Below are 19,386 nucleotides of genomic sequence, written 5' to 3'. Positions count from 1 at the left end.
AAATAAGACTTCTGTATGTAGGTGATGTTTGTAAATTAATTCCTCACAATCTTTTCAAGCACATTGATTTCTATGTTTAAAGCTGATTTTTTTTTTTTTTTTTTTTTTAAACTAATTAATTTATTATTATTATTATTATTATTATTATTTTTTTTTTTTTTTTTTCTGGGGTGGGGGGGGGGGGGGGGGGTGGTTGTGGATAATGAGAGCAGCACAAAACATCATTTAATATCTCTGGAGCAAGATGAGTATGTTTCCAATTTCAGATGTCAATATATTTAGCGATCTTAGGTTTTTTTAGATCTTAACAATTCTTTATCCCTTGCCAATTATTCTTCTAAAGTACTTCTAAGATATTTCTACTTCTGTTAAAGTGCATACTATTTTTGGGTTTGAATTATTCTTGAAGCATAGCCACAATGCCTAAGCTTGCCTACTAACCCGAGTTTGCTGCCATTTTATAGTGTGCATGAACTTGTGTACCAGATCTTACATTACATGCGACGTTTCTATTCTGCCCAAGGATAAGTCTTTATTAATATCTAATTTCTGACTGACAACCACATAACTAAACACAATACATACAATACAATAATACAAAACTCTACTTTTCTTTAAAAAGTTTATCAGGATATTTTGTTTTTTGTATTATTGGGGATGTACGTGGAATTAATACCTTTAATGATGAGAACTCAGCTGAAATGTAATAAAGAATTAACCTTAAAAGCAAGTTGGGAGTACAGCTTTTATATCATCATTATAATATAGTATTAATATGTTGACAATTTCTAATTTTTATGCACCTAACTGTGTTTTAAATTGTATTCTTCTTTTTTTGTGAGGATTTTTTCCTTAGGTTTTCACTGATATGCTTTTTTGTTGTTTTTTGTTTGCTTCTGTTTCAATGTATTTCCTTGGATTTTGGCTATTCTCCTTTTATGAGTAACTTTTAGATATATATTCATTGACTTAGTAGTAGTAGTAAGCTTCTCTAGTGAAGCTGTACAACCATTTACTAAGGGTGGAATGAGCACTGCACATGACTTGCTGATGTGTGTCTGCCAGATGCATGGCTAAAACTGCATAAATTCAAATGGCTGATAAAGTGATAGCTGCAATTGAGATGTACATTGCTAGGTACATAAAATATACAATTCGATGTGTCTTTCCTAATGTGACATACTTCTTTTTTGTTTTGGTTTCATGTAGGTACTCTAAGTTGGACCTGGAAAATCTAGAAATTCAGGTGAAGGAATGGGCCCAACAGTATCCAGAGGACAACTTCAAGCTGACCCTTCCATCAACTGCCCCTGTGGGAGACATTGATGACCCAATACCACAAGAAGATGATGAAGAAGTAGTACCTAATCCCCGAGAATCTGGTGCTTCACACTTCTTCTTTTGCCATCAAACAAGATTTCAACGACACCTATTACAACGGTTTGTTTTTATGTTAAATTGTGACAACTTCCTATATTTATTATTCCATGAAAAAAAGAGAGTTCATGTTTTTATTTCCTTTTGAATGGATCTATTCATCATAGAAATGCATAAGAGGCAAATCCCTACACTATTAAAGAAATGCATATCATACAATTTTATTTCACAAACCCAACTCCCTCTTTATAATAATTAGTACTTTATACCCGTAATCAGTTTCCTGATTACTCAAAACAGCGGCTCTATGCTTGATTTGTATGAAGTTTGTTTTTATTTATATACGAGAGGCCGACTGAAAAGTTTGGAGCCTCCCAGAGATGGTAAGAGTCAGAAGAACTGGACTGCCCTATTTTTCTACACAGTCCCCTTGTGAGTCCACACACTTCTGCCAGTGGTGACAGAGTGCCTCAATACCACTGCTGTAGAAGTTCTTTGGTGGGTCCTCCATGTAGGAGTCATCGGCATCAATGACCTCGTCAATGGTGTAGCTTGTAAATTCTTTTTGAGTTTCGGCAATACATGGAAGTCTGATGGGGCTAGGTCTGGTGAATATGGTGGGTGAGGAACAAGTTGGAAACTGCGATCCCGGATGGTTGCCATCGCAACCAATGATGAATGTTCTGGAGCATTGTCCTTGCCTCTTTGTCTTGATGTTCTCGCTTAAGTGCTTCAGTAAGTCAGATTAGTAGTGTCCATTGATGGTAGAACCGTTCTGGTCTTCTGGAGGTAGTCCACTAAAGCACTTGTGCATCCCAGAAAACAGATGCTATGTCCTTGCCAGCAGATGGAGTGACCTTTGCCTTCCTTGGGACTGGTGTGACATGAAATGCTTCCACTGTTGACTGTTCCTTGGTCTCGGGCTGATAGTGATGAACCCAAGTCTCATTCATATACATGTAGTAACAAATCGTTCCAAGAATTTGGATGGGTTGGCATAAAAGAGTGTCAAGTTTTATCTTGACATTCTGCATCTGCTGTGCTTTTGTTCTATAGTCAAAAGACATGGTACCCATCTTGCAAACACACCTCGTACACGTAATTGCTACAATGTATGGTTATATGTCTTTGCTTCCCTTCTCTATTCTACTCTTTTGCTGTTCCGCTTGCATCTCTTTACATGTTCAACAACCTCTATCATTCTCCCCTTTCTTTATTTATATAACTATATCTCCCTTTTGTTGCCCCACCGGTAGTCTCATCCTTTGTCACCCTTTTTTTTTCTTTCTTTCAAGTCTTCTCTTCCTTTATTTTTTAATTTGGTATTTCTCTTTGATTATGTATAAATCTAAGCCATTATGTCAAAATGTTTCATATTTACTTTGTATTGCATTCATTTGATCTTTTTAATGATGTAAATTCCACCTAAATCAGCTGTTGACCTGCCCAAACCTTTTCAAATCAAATCAAATCTAATATTGATAGCATATTAACATTTTCAATGGTGAATTTCTCATTACCCCCAATCTAAGAAAAGGAAGGAAAAAACAGGAGAGAACAAAATATTAGCTGTGTATAAAATAGGGAATTTAAGGTGTCCTACAAAGGATGCTGCTATCAATTGTACCAAAAACGGTGCAAGTGCCGTAGACAAGCCAAAATGATGTTCATATTAACAAAAATCAATAACTCAGTAATTGGTTTTCTTTGTCCTAGATATGGCAACAAGCTTTGCCTTCTTGATGCAACATACCGCACAACGAAATATGCCGTTCCGTTGTTCTTTTTGGCCGTAAAGACCAATCACGGCTATTCAGTCGTTGGTGATTTCGTTGTGCAGTATGAGACTGCAAGAGCAATTCAGCTTGGCCTCCAGACCATCAAACAATGGATGGAAGAAGATGGTAAGGATTGGAACCCTTCATACTTCATGACGGATTTCTCTGAAAGAGAAATCAAAGCAATTGAAGAGACATTTCCAGGTAAATAAATTTGTACATATACAAAAGATTATGGGTCATCACCATTTGGTAATGAGTACATGTATGTATGATAAACATGCTCATCTTTTTATACATTCATCTCGAAGGGTGCCAGGGGCATTATGTGTTTGGGTTGTGTGTCCATCTGTCTAAACTTCGGAAGCGCATTGATATTAGCTCATAATGTGATATGCGCTATAAAAGAACGGCATATTATTATTAACTTGTGAACGCGATATCTCAAGAATTAATGGATGGATACATATATATATATATATGAAACTTCATAGCTAATACGGGCGGCCCGCAGGCGAACTGATCAGATTTTGGAGTCATGAGGTCACAGGTACTACTCTGAAATAGCTTGTGGACATGAGATCTAAACAAATTAATGTGCATTATATTTCTGATCTGGCAGGCGTGTGGTTGAGAATCCATCTTGTTTATTTAATTTTTGTATATGTATTAAACATGATAAATATATTCTTCAATTTATCTTTCCTCCTAGAATCATTGTATAAGATGATTTTGGAACCATGTACACCATTCTGTTTCAAATTTTTTTTTATAACATAATCTGTATCGGTAATACATAATCCATAATTTAATGAATTTAACTTTGCCATTCCAGCATTCCAGCATTTATATTTCTTAAAATTGCTATATTGCCAATTTAGAATTATACTTGTCTTTTTCTCCCAAAACATTCTCTATTGTGTTTCAAGGATTTTGCTGCTTCTGTGTAGATATAGTGATCTGCTCTTTATTAATTTGTTTTTTCTATTCTAAATTAGGGCCTGTTTAGAACCTTGGTCATGGAAATTGTCACAAATTACTCAACAAATTCAAGTCAAATTTGTATTCTAAATTTTCTCAAAATCCTAATGTGCTTTTTTGTAGAATGCACAACTTTCCTGTGCGACTTCCACCGAGAGCAGGCTTGGCTGCGGTGGTTGAGCAAGACGGAAAATGGTGTCACCTCTTGTAAGCAGAAGGTGTTAGGTATGATGAGGAGGTGTGCTCATGCCACACAACCTGCGGAGTATCAAGCTGCCTTGGGCGCTTTTGAGTCATCACCTGAGTGGAGATCTAGTTCCAAGCTGAGGAACTGGTTCTCCAAACAATGGTACCCACATTTCAAGGTAATATATCTTGATGCATCACAGATAGATTGTGTCATTTTAATGCCTCATATTTGGTAGGTCCTTTATTATCATGCACTTTTTTCCATAGTTCCTTTGATACACCAACTTCAGTGGAAAAGCACTCCTGTTAAGATTTTAATTTACTCCATGCTATCAGCATTTTCACAATGTAAATTTCTACACAAAGAAACTTCAACTTCAGATTTCACCTCAATTTTCCCTCAGTCATGGCTAGCACAATCTCATTGTTACCTATTTACCTTTCATTTCAGCGTTGGGTTTGGGCCTATCGTGCTGACAGAGATCTTCAGGTCAATACGAATAACGGTATTGAGCGGCAGAATAAGATTTTCAAGTATGACTACTTGGAACAGAAGAAAGATCTTGGCATCTCTGGAATGGTCTCTGCCCTCATTACAGAATACCTGCCAACCATGAAACTCCGGTGAGAACATATCAGGTTTATTTAACTTGATTCAATGATTGTCATTGCCATCCACATTATTTTCCTGTATGTACATGTACATGTATTCCCCTAGTAATTGTAATATTACTATGTGTTTTGTCATTCTATATGTTAATTCCTAAAATGCCACAAAAAGTTATGAGATGGTAAATGGGATGACTTTTAGAACATATTGAAAGCCTAAACATATTATTGATTTATCATCTTTCAGGGACATATAATGTGATTAAGGTTATATGGTACAGTATGTAGCATTACAGACTACCTTTTGATTTTGTTTAAAATCAATATTTATTAGGTGATCTGCCACATAGACATGCACCTCACCATTTGATTTCATGAAAAATAAAAAAATGAAAAATTCTATTTAATAAATATTTATCCTTATTTTCCTTTCTGAATAGTTTTTGTTTGTTCATGCTCTAAATTCTAAAATAGGGCACATGCCCACTCCCTACCGTATACCCCAAGGGGTTCAAGGTTAGTCCCTTTGAATAGGAAATTCCATCCTAAATTCAAGTTGATTTGAGTACCGGTAACTAGAGTAAACAAGCAACATAGTGAAAATGTCATGATCACAAATTTCTATTTAAAACTATTTAATTCCCTCTCATTCTTTAATTACTAGTCTAATCTTAACATCTTGCTACACTAGTGCATTGCCATTGTTTTATTGATGTTTTTATTTACTCTTCTGTTTAATAAAAGGTACATTCAGAAAAATGTGTCGTCAATGGAATCACTTGGAAGGACCTATGATGAAGGTATTCCTTCATATTTGAGGTCCCGCCCACACTCCTTCATACACCATTGCATGATGAAGATGGAGTATGCACTCACTGTATGCAAAGAAGATGTCATAAAGATATCCGGATCTCACTTCCAGGTACTATATGTATATCATAATTGTATTTAAGTTGCTTTAAAATATGTTGACATTACCTTCAAGCCAGTAAATAATCTTTTGCCTTTTTTTGTTTGTTTTGTTTTTTGTTTCTATTTTATTTATTTTTTTATTTTTTTTATTCATTTATTTATTTATTTATTTTTTTTTTTTCATGTATTTTTTTTTTCTTTTGTATTTCGGCCAGACTGAGAATTTGGCTTGCTATAGCATTTCAGCCAGTCTTGGGTCGTGGTTATAGGAACACTAAAAAGTGGATTCCTTTGTAACTTTATGTAAGGTTTAGCATTTATAAATAATTATTTTCTTTGATTATGCATTAATTTGTAAGATCATTTCACGTATGTTATATTTAGTTCTGTATTCAATGACTCCTGTTCAGGAAGGCCTGTAAATAAATTAAAGAAAGGGATTAAAGTCTCTAAAACAAACATATAGTTTATTATAAATACATGAATGAATTGTGTAACTCTAATTAAGTAGTAAAAATTTTGATGGACTTTAACTTTACAAAGTTCTTCTAACTTATTTGTTCTCTTTTAAGGTGAAAAGTGAGACATCTCTGCCGGGATGTTGTTACAACGTCCATATTAATTCAGCACAGAACATTCCTTCATGTGAGTGTTGGGCTTGGAGGTGGTTCCGCCTCCCTTGCAAGCACATGTTTGCCATTTTCCACCTTGGTGAGGCCAGCTGGCAGGACCTGCCAGAGGAATACCGCGAGTCGCCTCTCTTCACACTGGACTCGCATGTCTCTGGGTTTCTCCCAGAGAGGTCTGGTGTTTCATCGATAGATGAAACACTTGAGTTTGATGAGGGAGAAGTTTCACATGTGGACCTGCCTGTGAGTCGTCAGCTGTCATCCAAGAAGGCAGTCGCTTTACAGGTGAGGGAGCATCTTGAGGTCCTCCGAGATCTCTCTTATGTCTGCAATGATGTACAGATCCTGACATCGATGGAAGATAAGCTGGGCTTATTAGTTGCTACCACCCATCTGCGTATGCAGAATGAGGCTGGATTAGTTGACGCTCCAGTAGCACCACGAGGAAAGAAAAAGAGAAAGCGACAGAAACACAGCAGTGGGAGACATGACACTGTACTCCCACAGAGGAAAAAGAGGAAGTCTGTTCGCGTTGGAACTGCAGCTGATAGGAAGAGAGGCAACAGCAGACTAATTACAGACTATCTAGCTCAAGCCGCACAAGGTGAGAACATTTTGCTTCTTTTTCATGTAATAATAATTACTCTCTTTTAACCCTCAAAATGTCACACTTTGTGGCCCAACCCAACTGTGTAGAATTACCCATATGTGTTATAAAATGAATGTGCCTAAAGAAGTGAATACATTGAAATTAAATGTTGTTAGGTCCTGTATCTGTTATTCTATAGGGAGAGCAATATGGCAAGTAGTACAACTGCCCCATAACCCTATTTTAACTGGGCTTTTTCAGAGCTCCAATTTACTCCATCTACCTCGGCCCCAGACGTCTCTGCCCCAGCCGCCTCGGCCTCGGCCCCAGGCGCCTCGGCCCCAGACGCCTCGGCCCCAGACACATCGGCCCCAGCCGCCTCGGCCCCAGACACATCGGCCCCAGTCGCCTCGGCCCCAGACGCCTCTGCCCCAGACGCCTCTGCCCCAGCCGCCTCTGCCCCAGCCGCCTCGGCCCCAGCCGCCTCGGCCCCAGACGCCTCGGCCCCAGCCACCTCGGCCCCAGCCGCCTCGGCCCCAGACGCCTCTGCCCCAGCCGCCTCGGCCCCAGACGCCTCTGCCCCAGCCACCTCGGCCCCAGACGCCTCTGCCCCAGCCACCTCGGCCCCAGACGCCTCGGCCCCAGCCACCTCACGCTCCTCAACTGCCTCATGCTCCTCAACTGCCTCACGCTCCTCAACTGCTTCTTCAAGACTGAAAATGGGTGTGTATGAAGTTCTTAATCATCATAATCATTATTTTATAAGTAATTAGGTTATTTTTTCTTCCCAAAATTACATGTATAACTCTTATAAATAATATTATTACAATTGTCACAGGTTATATGAACAGGAAATCTGCATGCATCTGTCTCTTATGCAATATTTATTTATTTATTTATTTTTGTTTGTGTGTAGATGCAAGAAGGCTGCTAAAAGAAATTGTCTTGCCAAAAGTAGCGGTACCTAAAGGCAAACGGGCACGGTACCACGTGAGCGGTGATGTGCTTGAGCACCGGGACTTCGTCAGTCTTGTTCATCCCAATTGGATTAATGACAAGGTGTGTATACATTTTTTTTTATTGTAGAACAGTACAACATACATTTTGATTGAGTTACGAATCCCAGGAGTATTGGCTCAGACCAGTTCACGGTTAGCACATGTCCCAAATGACCCCGAATAGTCACAGATCTTCAAAATAGAAGTGGTCCCACTTTGTACATTTTGCAATAAATCACTCCTACAGCGATGGAGGTGCTACAGAAATAGACCTATCATTGTTTCCCCTTTTCAAAGAATACTTTCACCTGTGTATCATATGGAGTGCACTGCTTGTGCATAAATGAATAGTGATCACATAACTTTCGTGAGCATGTATCCAGTATTTTCTCTCTGTGTATTTCACAATTTGTTCTGCAATGACCTTTATCTGCTCATGCGCAGACTGCAATTATGAACTGGCTTATTGTCAGGAATAAATTTTAATTTCACCCATCTTCCATGACATTATTGTTAAGAAATTCACAGAAGTTATATCCACCAAAAAGTATTGTTATAAGCAAGATCCTCATGCAGGTTTCTCCACTTTGAACTTATGATTGGTCCACCGCTAATTAGCAGTGAGAAAGACAGTGATTTAAACACTTAAATCACTTGAATCATGGAATATCCATGTTCAATTTTGGTTAATAATTTGAACTTGCTGTTCCATGTGTTATACTTTGGAACACTTGTTGATAGTACAAAATTGTTTGTATGCGCCTTGCAGTATCTCTAGAGATGGATATGTTGCCCTTTATAAATATGGTTATTATTATTATTGTTATTAATAATAGAGGTTATATTTTGATTGATTGTTTAACCCTTACTGTACTCTGACTGGGGGGGGGGGGGGAGCCTGGGAGGCCCCCCCCCCCTATGATCTCGGCCGTCGAAAGTCCAATGAACACGAAAATTTGCATATTTGTAGATATTTACGTAAGGAACAAGATGGTATAATTAGTTTTTTCCTAATATGCAAATTTTTGTCGTTATAGCCCAATTAATTATGCAAAATGCTAATTTTATGCATTTTACAGAAAACTCTACATATTTGTCCGTAGACTTGTGAAGAATCTTGAAAATGTATTGAATAAATGTTTCCTTGTCATCTCAAATTCATGAGATTTCATTAGTTTTATGATATTTAAAAATGCATAGGTTAATTTGCATAAATTATGAATACGCAAATTACGCATTCATGAATATCAAATCTGGAACTATATTTAGGGAACTAAAATCATTACAAAAATTATCAGACTCCACTTTTGAATGTTAAAACTCATTATTCATATGAAATTTCTTTTCTAACACAAAATAGTTATTTGATATAATTAATAATGATAATTTATGCAAATTTGATGCGATTTTCAACTATTTATTTTCTTATGTATTCTACTGTTTTTTATTTCTTATTATATCTATTGTTTTATTTCTAATGTATTCTTTTGTTATGGGATACATCAAAATACTCTGAGAAACATATAAAAGCAATTTGATATCAATTCATATCTTCACATTTCTGCTTGTACATGAATATATGCAATTATAGCACTTTTTTGATGACATGCGCATACTAATTGTTATGTAACGCCTTACAGGTATATCCGATTTTGACGAAAATGGTATCAAAATGTGCGCAAGACTTGAGGGAAAAAAGTCATGAAATGACAATTAAAAATTCCAAGCGGTTGCGGCGCGATCTGCAAAAATGTCGAGGGAGGGGGCCTCCCAGGTCCCCCCCCCCCCCCCAGTACAGTAAGGGTTAAGATTTTGAATCCTATTTTACCCATTTTCATCATCTTATTCTTTAGTTACACTGGACGGGCTTATAAAGATATTACCGGTAGCCTTCTAGTTGTTAACTGGGCATGCGAAAATGTGCATTTTTAAATTTATAATTCACAAATCATATGGTTCTCAACATTTTTGCTCCTCATTGGCAGTGTTTTTATTCAAGAAAAATACTATTACAAAGCACACCAGCCAAAAAAAGCCAGCAGATGGAAACTGCTCCTTTGCTAATGACAGAACCTGCTTTAATATGTAACTGTTACTGGTAAAACAGCTGAATGCTCTAAGATGCACATATTCAGAACTTTTCAGAAGGGGGTGGAGATCATTAGATCAGAAGGAAAATCATGTTAACATGGAGGTGTGCTGGACGAGTGGATATGTCACCGAACTGTGGATCACAAGGTCCGCGGTTCAAGTCCCACCGCGGCACTAATATCCTTTGGCAAGACATTGATCTACATTTGCCACTCTCCACCCAGGTGTTAAATGGGTACCCGGTAGGATACGAAAGCTAATGTGCTTAGATTAGCAAGTGTATGCTTGTAAAAATGACGCCTGGCTGAAATACTCCCCAGGGAGTGGAGAATGTGCATACACTGTGTGCGGGTAAGCCTGGATCCGATGATCGGGGTAATAATATGATTGCGGGGCCCTCGGGGAGAACAGTATGAATATGTTATTATTACATTATTATTATTATTATTATTATAGTCCATCACTCGTAGGTCTATGGTATTGGGCATTCTAATTGTCTTTGTTGATGTTTCTTTTTTTTCTTCAGATAATCAATGGCTATTTGCATCTGTTGATGACCAAAAATAACCAAAGTGACTTTGGTCACATCTTCCTACTCCCTTCATATGTGGCCGTCCAGTGGAGCTGTAAGAATATGCAACCGTGGATGTTTCAGAAGGTAAGTTCTAGTTGTTGAAAACCTATATGTTAATTTTTTTTGGTAATGTTTGAAAAGTTATAACCTGCATTCAAACTAATCTTGAATGTTTAAAACTTTGTATTTAAAGAGCAACTAGAGTACAATATTCATGCGCTCCCTATTCAGATAATTTATAAGACATGGTTTATCACAGCTCCATGCATACACAACAAAATGAAAGGCCATTTTTTAAATTTGAGATATTGCAAAAATTGTAGTTACAAATATTGCCTTTGTACATGCATGCCTACAAAATTATTTAGGGGGACATCTTCCAGGACTAGTGCTGAAGGAACCTGCCGGGCCCCTGATAATCTGTTCAGGAGAGCGAAAGTTCCATGGACCTCTTATATAATCAAAATGTCAAAAATTAGAAAGTGGTCTCTTAACACTTTCATTTGTTACAGATATGATAGAGTTTCTTCTTAGTGTTAATTTCAAAACAAAGAAAACAGTGACATTTTCTGAGTATATACTATGTAATTTTGTAACTATTGTATTCAAGTTAGTCAATAGTTTTGACTCTAAAGAAAACTAATATTCAAAGTTTGAATTCATTGTCAATTAAAATTACTCTTACCGTATATTATAAATCCCTTATTGCATGAAAGATGAGATCTACTAATAACTGATATAAGTTTGAAATAAAAATTTCTGAAATCAAATATACACTGTAAGGCCACGATAATTTGCTTATTTTTTTCATTCTTGTGTAAAACTACCGGTACTTCACAAGCATGAAATGGGAATATAATTTCAGGATTCAATCTTCATGTATAGCTTGCTGAAATAATTTAATTAAATCTATAAGTATTTGAAGGGCCTATATTAAAGGTAATACAAAGTTTTGGGAAATTTCAAAATTGGCCCGATAGTGATTCTTTACAATTTTGATATATTTGGATGCCCCTGTAGATGGATTATAAGCACTAACAAATTTAGCCTTTAAAACACTTCTGCTTTCGATAAAAATTGAATATCAAAATTTACCGGTGCTCCTGGTAAATTCTGATAAATTTCATATAGTGCTTACGGCCATACAATGGTGGCTGCGACCACGAAAATCTCAAAATATGTAGTTATGATATGCAATTCCAAACGGGAATAGCTAATCGGTTGATTTTAGTCAAGAAACATTGTTTTATGGCTTAATTAATATCTTGACCTTAAGAGGGAGATATACAACATAAAGAGTTTAATATTTATAATTTAATAAATTTAGACTTGATTTCAATCGCATATGATTCCAATATGTTCATTTGAACCAAACTCATGACCCCATACCAAAACTTTGTATTTCCTTTAAGAAAAATAATAACATTTTCAAGAGAGGACGCGAAACCTGATCTGACAGTCAGGTTTAAGTTTTCACAAAGATTCAATTCATGAAATACGATACAACGGTCACTACGCATTTGTAAGATTTTAATGTTAGAATAATAGTCCAATATAATTGTTATTATTGAATCTTTATTAAAACTATAAGTCTTTCGTGCACAAATTTTGAAACCCAATGCTAGACATATATGTATAGCCTTGTGAAGTCACTTGACATTCAGCAAGACAATCTCTGGCCAAAATGCTCTTTTCTTTTATTAACAAATTAAATGGAAATGGGCTATAGTCTTCAAATTCATAAAATAGTGATTATTTTCATAATGATTGGCACAAATAGTTAATTTGTTGGTAATTATTATTGTTCAATGATCTGTATTAAATTTCTTTGAAATACAATAAACTAAAAAATTAAAAAACATAAGAAATTGTATGAACAAGGGCATACATAAGGAAAACTTTGTTTTTTGAATTTCATTCCGTTTATGTTGCACCCCCCCCCCCCCCACACCCACACACACACAACCTTGTCACCTACCAAAATCGTAGCCCAGTCTTTGTTGTATTTTCTTTCACTTTTTTTCCCTCGGCCATCCATTATTTGTTGACTTTTCTTTTTCGGCCTTAATAGACATGTACAATTTTCCGCCTATTATTAATACAGCTGGTAAAGGCGTTGACCTAAACAGTGATGGAACAAAGTATCTTTTGTGGAAGGAAGTCCTGTTTGACTTTTTACCCTCCTCAAAGCTTCATGTTTACTTTATTTACAAAGTACATTGCGGTGTTCTCTTCCATAGGTGGTGTTGAGACGATTCACCTGGGTTTTTATGCCCATCAATGTTCGCCAGAGCCACTGGATCCTGTTGGTGGCCAATATCCAATCAAGAACAGTCTCAATATTGGATTCCCTTGCCGGCCATGACAATTTGTTATACTTTGAAAAATTTAGGTAAATATCTGATGATTACCAAAAAAGAAATGTGTTATTATACTGTGGAAATGTAGTTTTAAAATGTGTAATATCATGTTGTTACGGAACATGCTCTACTTGTGCATGTTATTGGTTCATGTCTCTCACATGTACATGCTAATCTTACATTCCCTAAATTTAATAGGAACAATGATTTGTCATTTCATACTATCCCCAGTATTAAAGTTAGTATTATTTTACAAATAATGTGCAGTTGGCATTGGTTAAAATTAGCACATGCAATGAACTTTCCAATTGTATGTGTTGTAGCTTTGGATAATTATGAATTTATCAAATGTGCTACGATAATTAATTGAGCAATGCATGAACCAAGGTCGCATGTTATTTGTTTTCTAAAATAGAATATATGGATCCTTGTTCTTTGATAGATTATGTAAAATGTAAATTTAGTCTAGATGATAGATCTACAACAGTTGGATTTGATAATCCTAGGCGGAGGACTGGTCTATTCATACTGGATATGGGGAAACCCAGATCAGACCAGGGAATGTGATGTGAGTCAGACCACAGGCACAAGGAAAGCAAACTTACTAACAAATGTAAATCAAACACGGTATATCCCTTCTTGAAAACACAATATACCGTAGCACAAAATTGACACTTATAACTACAAACTAGCTAGCTAGCTGAGCTGGGACAGCACTCTAGCTTGCAAGTTAAAAACTAGGGCAGGGAGCGGCATGCTGGCCACTGCTGATGAAGCTAGAGCAAGCATTGCACACTTGCAGCCATACAGGTGTAGGTGCGCTATGCAGCACGTACATGAAGATATAAGCTCAACCTTAAATTGAGGTACGTGTGCACGTTGCTCCAACTTGTACGTGCTGCTTAATTTAACCTTATCAGTCACATTGACGCACACACGTGCAAGCTACTTTCCTAATGAGCGATTGCTTGCCAAAAATGCAAGGTTAGGCCGTTAGGAGAAATGAGGAATGCTATGTGACTGGCTCTCAGCTAATCATTTGATTATGATCCATATATGCCCATTTTATAATTTTTTATGTGAAAATCGACTTTAAAACTTACCAGTAGACCACCGTACTGTCAAACCGGAGGTTCAAGGTTTTAATATTTGCAGTTATATTTCGTTATTAACTTTTACTCTATTTGTTAAACTACTTATGTTAATAATAAAAATTATTTGAACTTTCTTGTAAAATCCTTTTTTATATGTTTTATGTATTTCGTAGACAGTACATGGCAGCCAGGGCAAGGTGTACTGGCGAACTGCAAGAAGAGTGGTCATATGACGAGAAAATTACTTCAGCCCAACAATCGGACGGTAGTTCATGTGGCCCATTTGTCATGCTCGTAAGTGTATTGTTGTTTATCAATATTCTGTTCTTTTGTATAAGACAAAATTACTTAGAGTTACATACATAGAATTATTAACCGTATCAGATATCTGAGCTATGGTCTTACAAAACTGTATTCCCCTCGTTTTTTATGCAGACGGGGCAATGATGGTAATATTTCTTTTATCGCCATCTTTCACAAAAGCATATGGACTTAACATGTTGTAAAACAGGCAATATGTTGTTGTATCATCACTGGCTAACGTCCTGGCATTTGAGGACACATAGAAAGAGGATATGTGTTTGAATCATACGCATTGTAACAACGTCATAATGACCTAGCACGGCTAAGACAATGGATACATGCCCCAATAATTAAGTTACAATAAAGCTCAGAGTACCTGATATACGGTATCTAAATGTTTTAAATGCAGATCGAGCTGCCAACTTTAATAGTCCTCTTTTAGAGAAAATTCACAGAGAAATCAGGTAAATCGTTCTCATTGCAACATTCCAATTGAGATTATCAATGTATGAATCAGAGAGATTCTAAATATTAATGTTTTTTATATGCAAAAAATCATCAAAATTTCAGGGAGTTTTCATGACAATCAAGGATACTTGGCAGCTCTGTCAATGGGTAAAACTTTTCCATCTTTACGATCTTACTCTAGATGTCTGATTTGGATAATAACAAACAGGCTTTATTTTTATAGATCCATATTGCCCTCGTCTTCGACTCTGGCAAGATGAGTCTAGTTCAGGAAATATATGTGGTATCTCCCTCAAGGCCAGTCAATATTATATATAAATATTCATAGCTGTTACCTAACAGGGATAACATAAATATAAATGCATATTGTGTATTCTTCTTTTCTACATACATGTTTGTACTGTGAGTTTGGAATAAAAACAACAAAATATGAACTTCATGAGATGTCATACCTTACAGGGTGGTTTTTATGTTGGCTCAAACAGTACAAAATATCATTAAGATATCCAGAATTTAGAATCACCAAACCGTTTATATTTTTGTTTACTTCTAACACGTGACCATCTCTTTTAGTGCGTTTGAAATTTGCAACCTGAAAAGGAATATTGGACCTGGTTTTTTTCTTCTTATTTGTTCTTTTTGAATTGTGCATTATTACAGTCGGTAAAGTTTTATCCACTGTGATCTCTCTGGCATTGAATGAGTACAACCTTTAGCATGACCTTGGTAGGATTTATGAAGGGGAAATGAAGTTGCAAAATTAATGACTCCCTGTAATATTTGTGTGATCCTAAAACTCAAAAGCCCCAAACACTGTTCTGGTGATCATGAAGGATGTTCAATAGTGCCTCCATGGAGCTGTAGCAGGGTCCCGTTTCAATACAGCTTGTTATCAATAACAAATTTCAATAATGTAAAAAGCTACTGGAATCGTGGCATTCAATTTGTCATAGAAATGTTGCGTTTGTTATTGATAACAAGTTTTATGAAACGGGACCCAGCAGTAATAACCAACATATTAAGCTTCCTGGCTCATTATAATGTAAGGATACATGTATACAGAAATGTCAGCAATGTAGGACAACTGCAATTGTTTAAAACATCTAGAATTAATTTAATAAAATCCATTCAAGCTGTTCTAGTGAAATTGTTCAACCTACATGCTCTTGCTTCTTAGTTATCAACAATTAGCTGACTTAATTATCAATTATATTTTCCTTTCTTCCTGTATTAATTTGTTAAGAATGCCTTGGCTTTGACCTGGAATACATCACCTTCAGTCCTCAGACAAGACCATGCCAGGAGCATGCGGAACTATGTGCTCTTCAAACTCCTCCAGGCAGCAGAAAAGCCACATAAGCAAAGTAAAGTTTGTGACATGGTGGGCTGCAGCAAGCCAATATTGCCAGCAGATTGGGTGTGCTGCGAGGTATGTGGCAGATGGTGTCACTACAAGTGTGTAGGGATGAGCAGTGCCCCTGAAGGAGACTATGTCTGCCCAATCTGCATAGCTCGGTATGAGTGAAGTGTGTAAGAACGATATTGCCTACGGAAAGTATATAAATCAGTTATTGACTGGCATATGTTAACACAGAATTAACTTTTACATTGCTTGCACTGTTCAGAATAGTACATCATGTGACATGATGTGAGTTGAACATCTGGTTTGGCATTTTGCAATTCCTGTTATTACTCTTTTGGGAAGAGGGATTTCTTTTGGTTGTAACTCTATCATCACAGGAAATGAGTGATTTGTTGTATTTGATTGTAATCCCTAGGCTTCGTGCTTTCCATTCATATGAAATTTAATTACTTTTTTTTAGCTTCCTATCTACTTTAAATTCATACCATACCGTATGTATTTCATTTATCACTCAATAGGTTTGTCGGAACGCTTTGCGAAAAATGAGCATAAAACCCATTATGGGCTCCAATATTGAGCAAAATTGTACAATTTTTACCTTAACTTATTATTCACTCAAAGTTTACCTTAGTTTCTATTCCTTCCTAAAATTTTACATTTTGATCCATGCTATTAAAAAATGTACTGATTGTTAGTTCAAAAAGTTATCGCTCTCTTTAATTTATTTCATTTTTCCATTCAATAATAACAATAAAAACATAGACAAGGCTTCAAAACTTATGTACTTTATTTCACATCGTTCTTTAAACAGTGTTGATTTATGCAAATGATGTGTACTCGTCAATGATCCTTGCAGTCGACTGCAAGATTTCAGGGGGGGGGGGTGGGTAATAGGATCCCCCCGGCTATGGGGTAAACTGATATTCTGGCCTGATTAGGGTTTAATTAACACTATTGATTCAATTCAACCTAGATGCTTTAGGTGGACTTGCCGTTGATAATGTTTTTTAATGTATTGTTCAAACCTATCTCGGATTTCTTGTAGTTTATACTAAACTACAGTTCAAAATCAGTCACTTGAGGTTTATGATATTACCATAGAAATAACCTTGTTATAGCAGGAATTGCATATCAGGTAAAAAAAGGAATGTATCATAAAGAGCTGGGGACAGGAATACATGTATTACCCTGTTATGACAGCAGTATATTAATTTTACTTCTGCTGTGTTTGTGCCTTCAACCAAAAAAGGACATTACTATGATACATAATATAAAAATTGTTTTCATATATTTGCCCATAAACATCAGAAAATTAATAAATACAAATTTGATCAAAATAAATCCAGACAACTTTTTAAATCACCAGAAAAAAGAAGGAGATGAGAGGTAAAGAGAAGAGAATAGAAATGGTTATTTATGGGCCAGGGCTTGCAAAAGTAAATCCTTCACTGTTTTCTGGAGGCATACAAGTCCTTGTACTTACCGGTAACATAGCTTTGTATTCAAGTTGGCTGCCAGTCCATCCCATTTTCATTGTTGCGAACCATTCAACATATCAACTTCAAACTTGACTCATGTAGATATTAAGTGGCTTGTTCTGGCAATAATAATCGGACCACTTAACTTCAAACTTGTAGCATGTGTGCATACCATAGTGAGAATTATCCGACAAGATTTGGGGTGCCAAAGATCACAGCATTCATAATAAGTGAATTAATTGAAATTGCCTAATCTTACATGAAATAATGTTTGATACATCAACTTACATGTTTACTTAAGTGTATGTATACTTGAGTGAGAATGATTTGGGGGTCATGAGATCCTTGACCGCACTCAGTGAAGGCAATCAACAGTAGTTTCTCATGATTATTTACCACCTACTGTTCAACAATGTGCTTATCTTGTCAAATGTCAAATGTTTTTGGTTACGTTTTTCGGGTTGTCCGTATGTCCCGTTCTCGTGATCGTGTTATCTCAAGAAGAACCGATGGATGGATTTCTGCCAAACTTAAACCATGCATGTATCTGGCAAAGCCAATGAACTGATTAGATTTTGGGGTCACAAGGTCAAAGGTTACATGACTCATTATGTATGCAAAAATAGCTTGTGATCACGTCATCTCAAGAACCGATGGACATTTTACCATCAAACTCAAAACATGTATTTATCTTGCAGAGCCAATGAACTGAGTAGATTTTGGGGTCAAAGGTCATGGGGCTCATTATATATGCAAAAATAGCTTGTGAACGCCTTCTTATTACAACCGACAAATGGATTACTATCAAAATCGGGACATGTATGTTTCTTGCAGAGGCATTGAACTGATTAGATTTTAGGGTCATAAGACCAAAGACCAAAGGGTCATCGTTCGTTCGTGCAAAGAATATCAGGGAGTACATCATCTAGATAGGAAGATCCTTATTAAGCCAACAGATTGTTTCATCATCGAGCTCACGAAGTCTGGGAGCGCCGTGGGGGGATTTGTAGATTGGACAATCATCAATGACATGATTTATAGTTTGGATCTCTCCACAGGCGCAGTTTGGTGATAAATCAGCTCCAATTTTATGTAGGAAATATTGTGTACGGCCAACTCCAGTTCTGATGCGGTTAAGGTTGACCCAGGCTTTTCTTGGGAGGTCGCTGCCACTTGGTTTTGCACAGGGCTTTGGGATGAACGCCTTCAAGTTGGTAGTGGACGAATTCCACTGGTCTGACCAGCGTTTTGCTATCCAAGTGGCTAAGGTGGAGGGGGGCTTCTCAAGCGGCAGCTCAGCAGCCTGTGTTGCAAAGTGTCTTCTAGGGAGACGCTGTCCTTCAAAGGCAGAGGAGGCAGGAACAAGGCATTTATCTCTGTCATGCTTTTGGACAAGCTTAGTGTACTGCGCATCTCATCCGTGCTGAGCTGGTGGTATGCCTGATAATATTGGCAGGTTGCTGACGGGTGTTGCAGTGAGTGTTCCGCTGATTTGTCTCATATAGCATCATTGAGGACAGCATCAACCTTGTGTACATGGGTGCTGTGGCTCCATGCAGGTGCAGCATACTCTGCAGTGGAGAAGGCAAGAGC

At 36.8% G+C, this 19,386-nt stretch overlaps 1 protein-coding gene across 1 annotated transcript; it reads left to right on the top strand.

The window, feature by feature from the left end:
* Nucleotides 1-978: 978 nt before the first annotated feature.
* On the top strand, nt 979-18,435 carry LOC105442606. Its single transcript, XM_011674873.2, has 12 exons — nt 979-1,440; nt 3,094-3,359; nt 4,260-4,501; nt 4,777-4,949; nt 5,679-5,856; nt 6,419-7,079; nt 7,326-7,787; nt 7,981-8,123; nt 10,680-10,811; nt 12,968-13,119; nt 14,355-14,475; nt 16,196-18,435. Exons 1-12 carry the CDS (start codon nt 1,094-1,096, stop codon nt 16,475-16,477), a joined length of 3,159 nt encoding a protein of 1,052 aa, XP_011673175.2. The 5' UTR covers nt 979-1,093; the 3' UTR covers nt 16,478-18,435.
* The last annotated feature ends 951 nt before the right edge of the window (nt 18,436-19,386 follow it).

The sequence above is a fragment of the Strongylocentrotus purpuratus genome, unplaced genomic scaffold (genome assembly GCF_000002235.5).
Source record: "Strongylocentrotus purpuratus isolate Spur 01 unplaced genomic scaffold, Spur_5.0 spur5_contig_818, whole genome shotgun sequence".
Classification (NCBI taxonomy): Eukaryota; Metazoa; Echinodermata; class Echinoidea; order Camarodonta; family Strongylocentrotidae; genus Strongylocentrotus; species Strongylocentrotus purpuratus.
The sequence above is the reverse complement of the archived record's forward strand: the minus strand, read 5'-3'. Positions and strand labels throughout refer to the sequence as shown.

Excerpts from the sequence above, each read along its gene's own strand:
- LOC105442606 (XM_011674873.2), top strand. The coding sequence starts at position 1,094 with ATGGCTGATAAAGTGATAGCTGCAATTGAGATGTACATTGCTAGGTAC. Across the intron at positions 5,857-6,418 it reads TATCCGGATCTCACTTCCAG|GTGAAAAGTGAGACATCTCT; the intron begins GTACTATATGTA and ends TTCTCTTTTAAG. Across the intron at positions 14,476-16,195 it reads GTGGCCCATTTGTCATGCTC|AATGCCTTGGCTTTGACCTG; the intron begins GTAAGTGTATTG and ends TAATTTGTTAAG.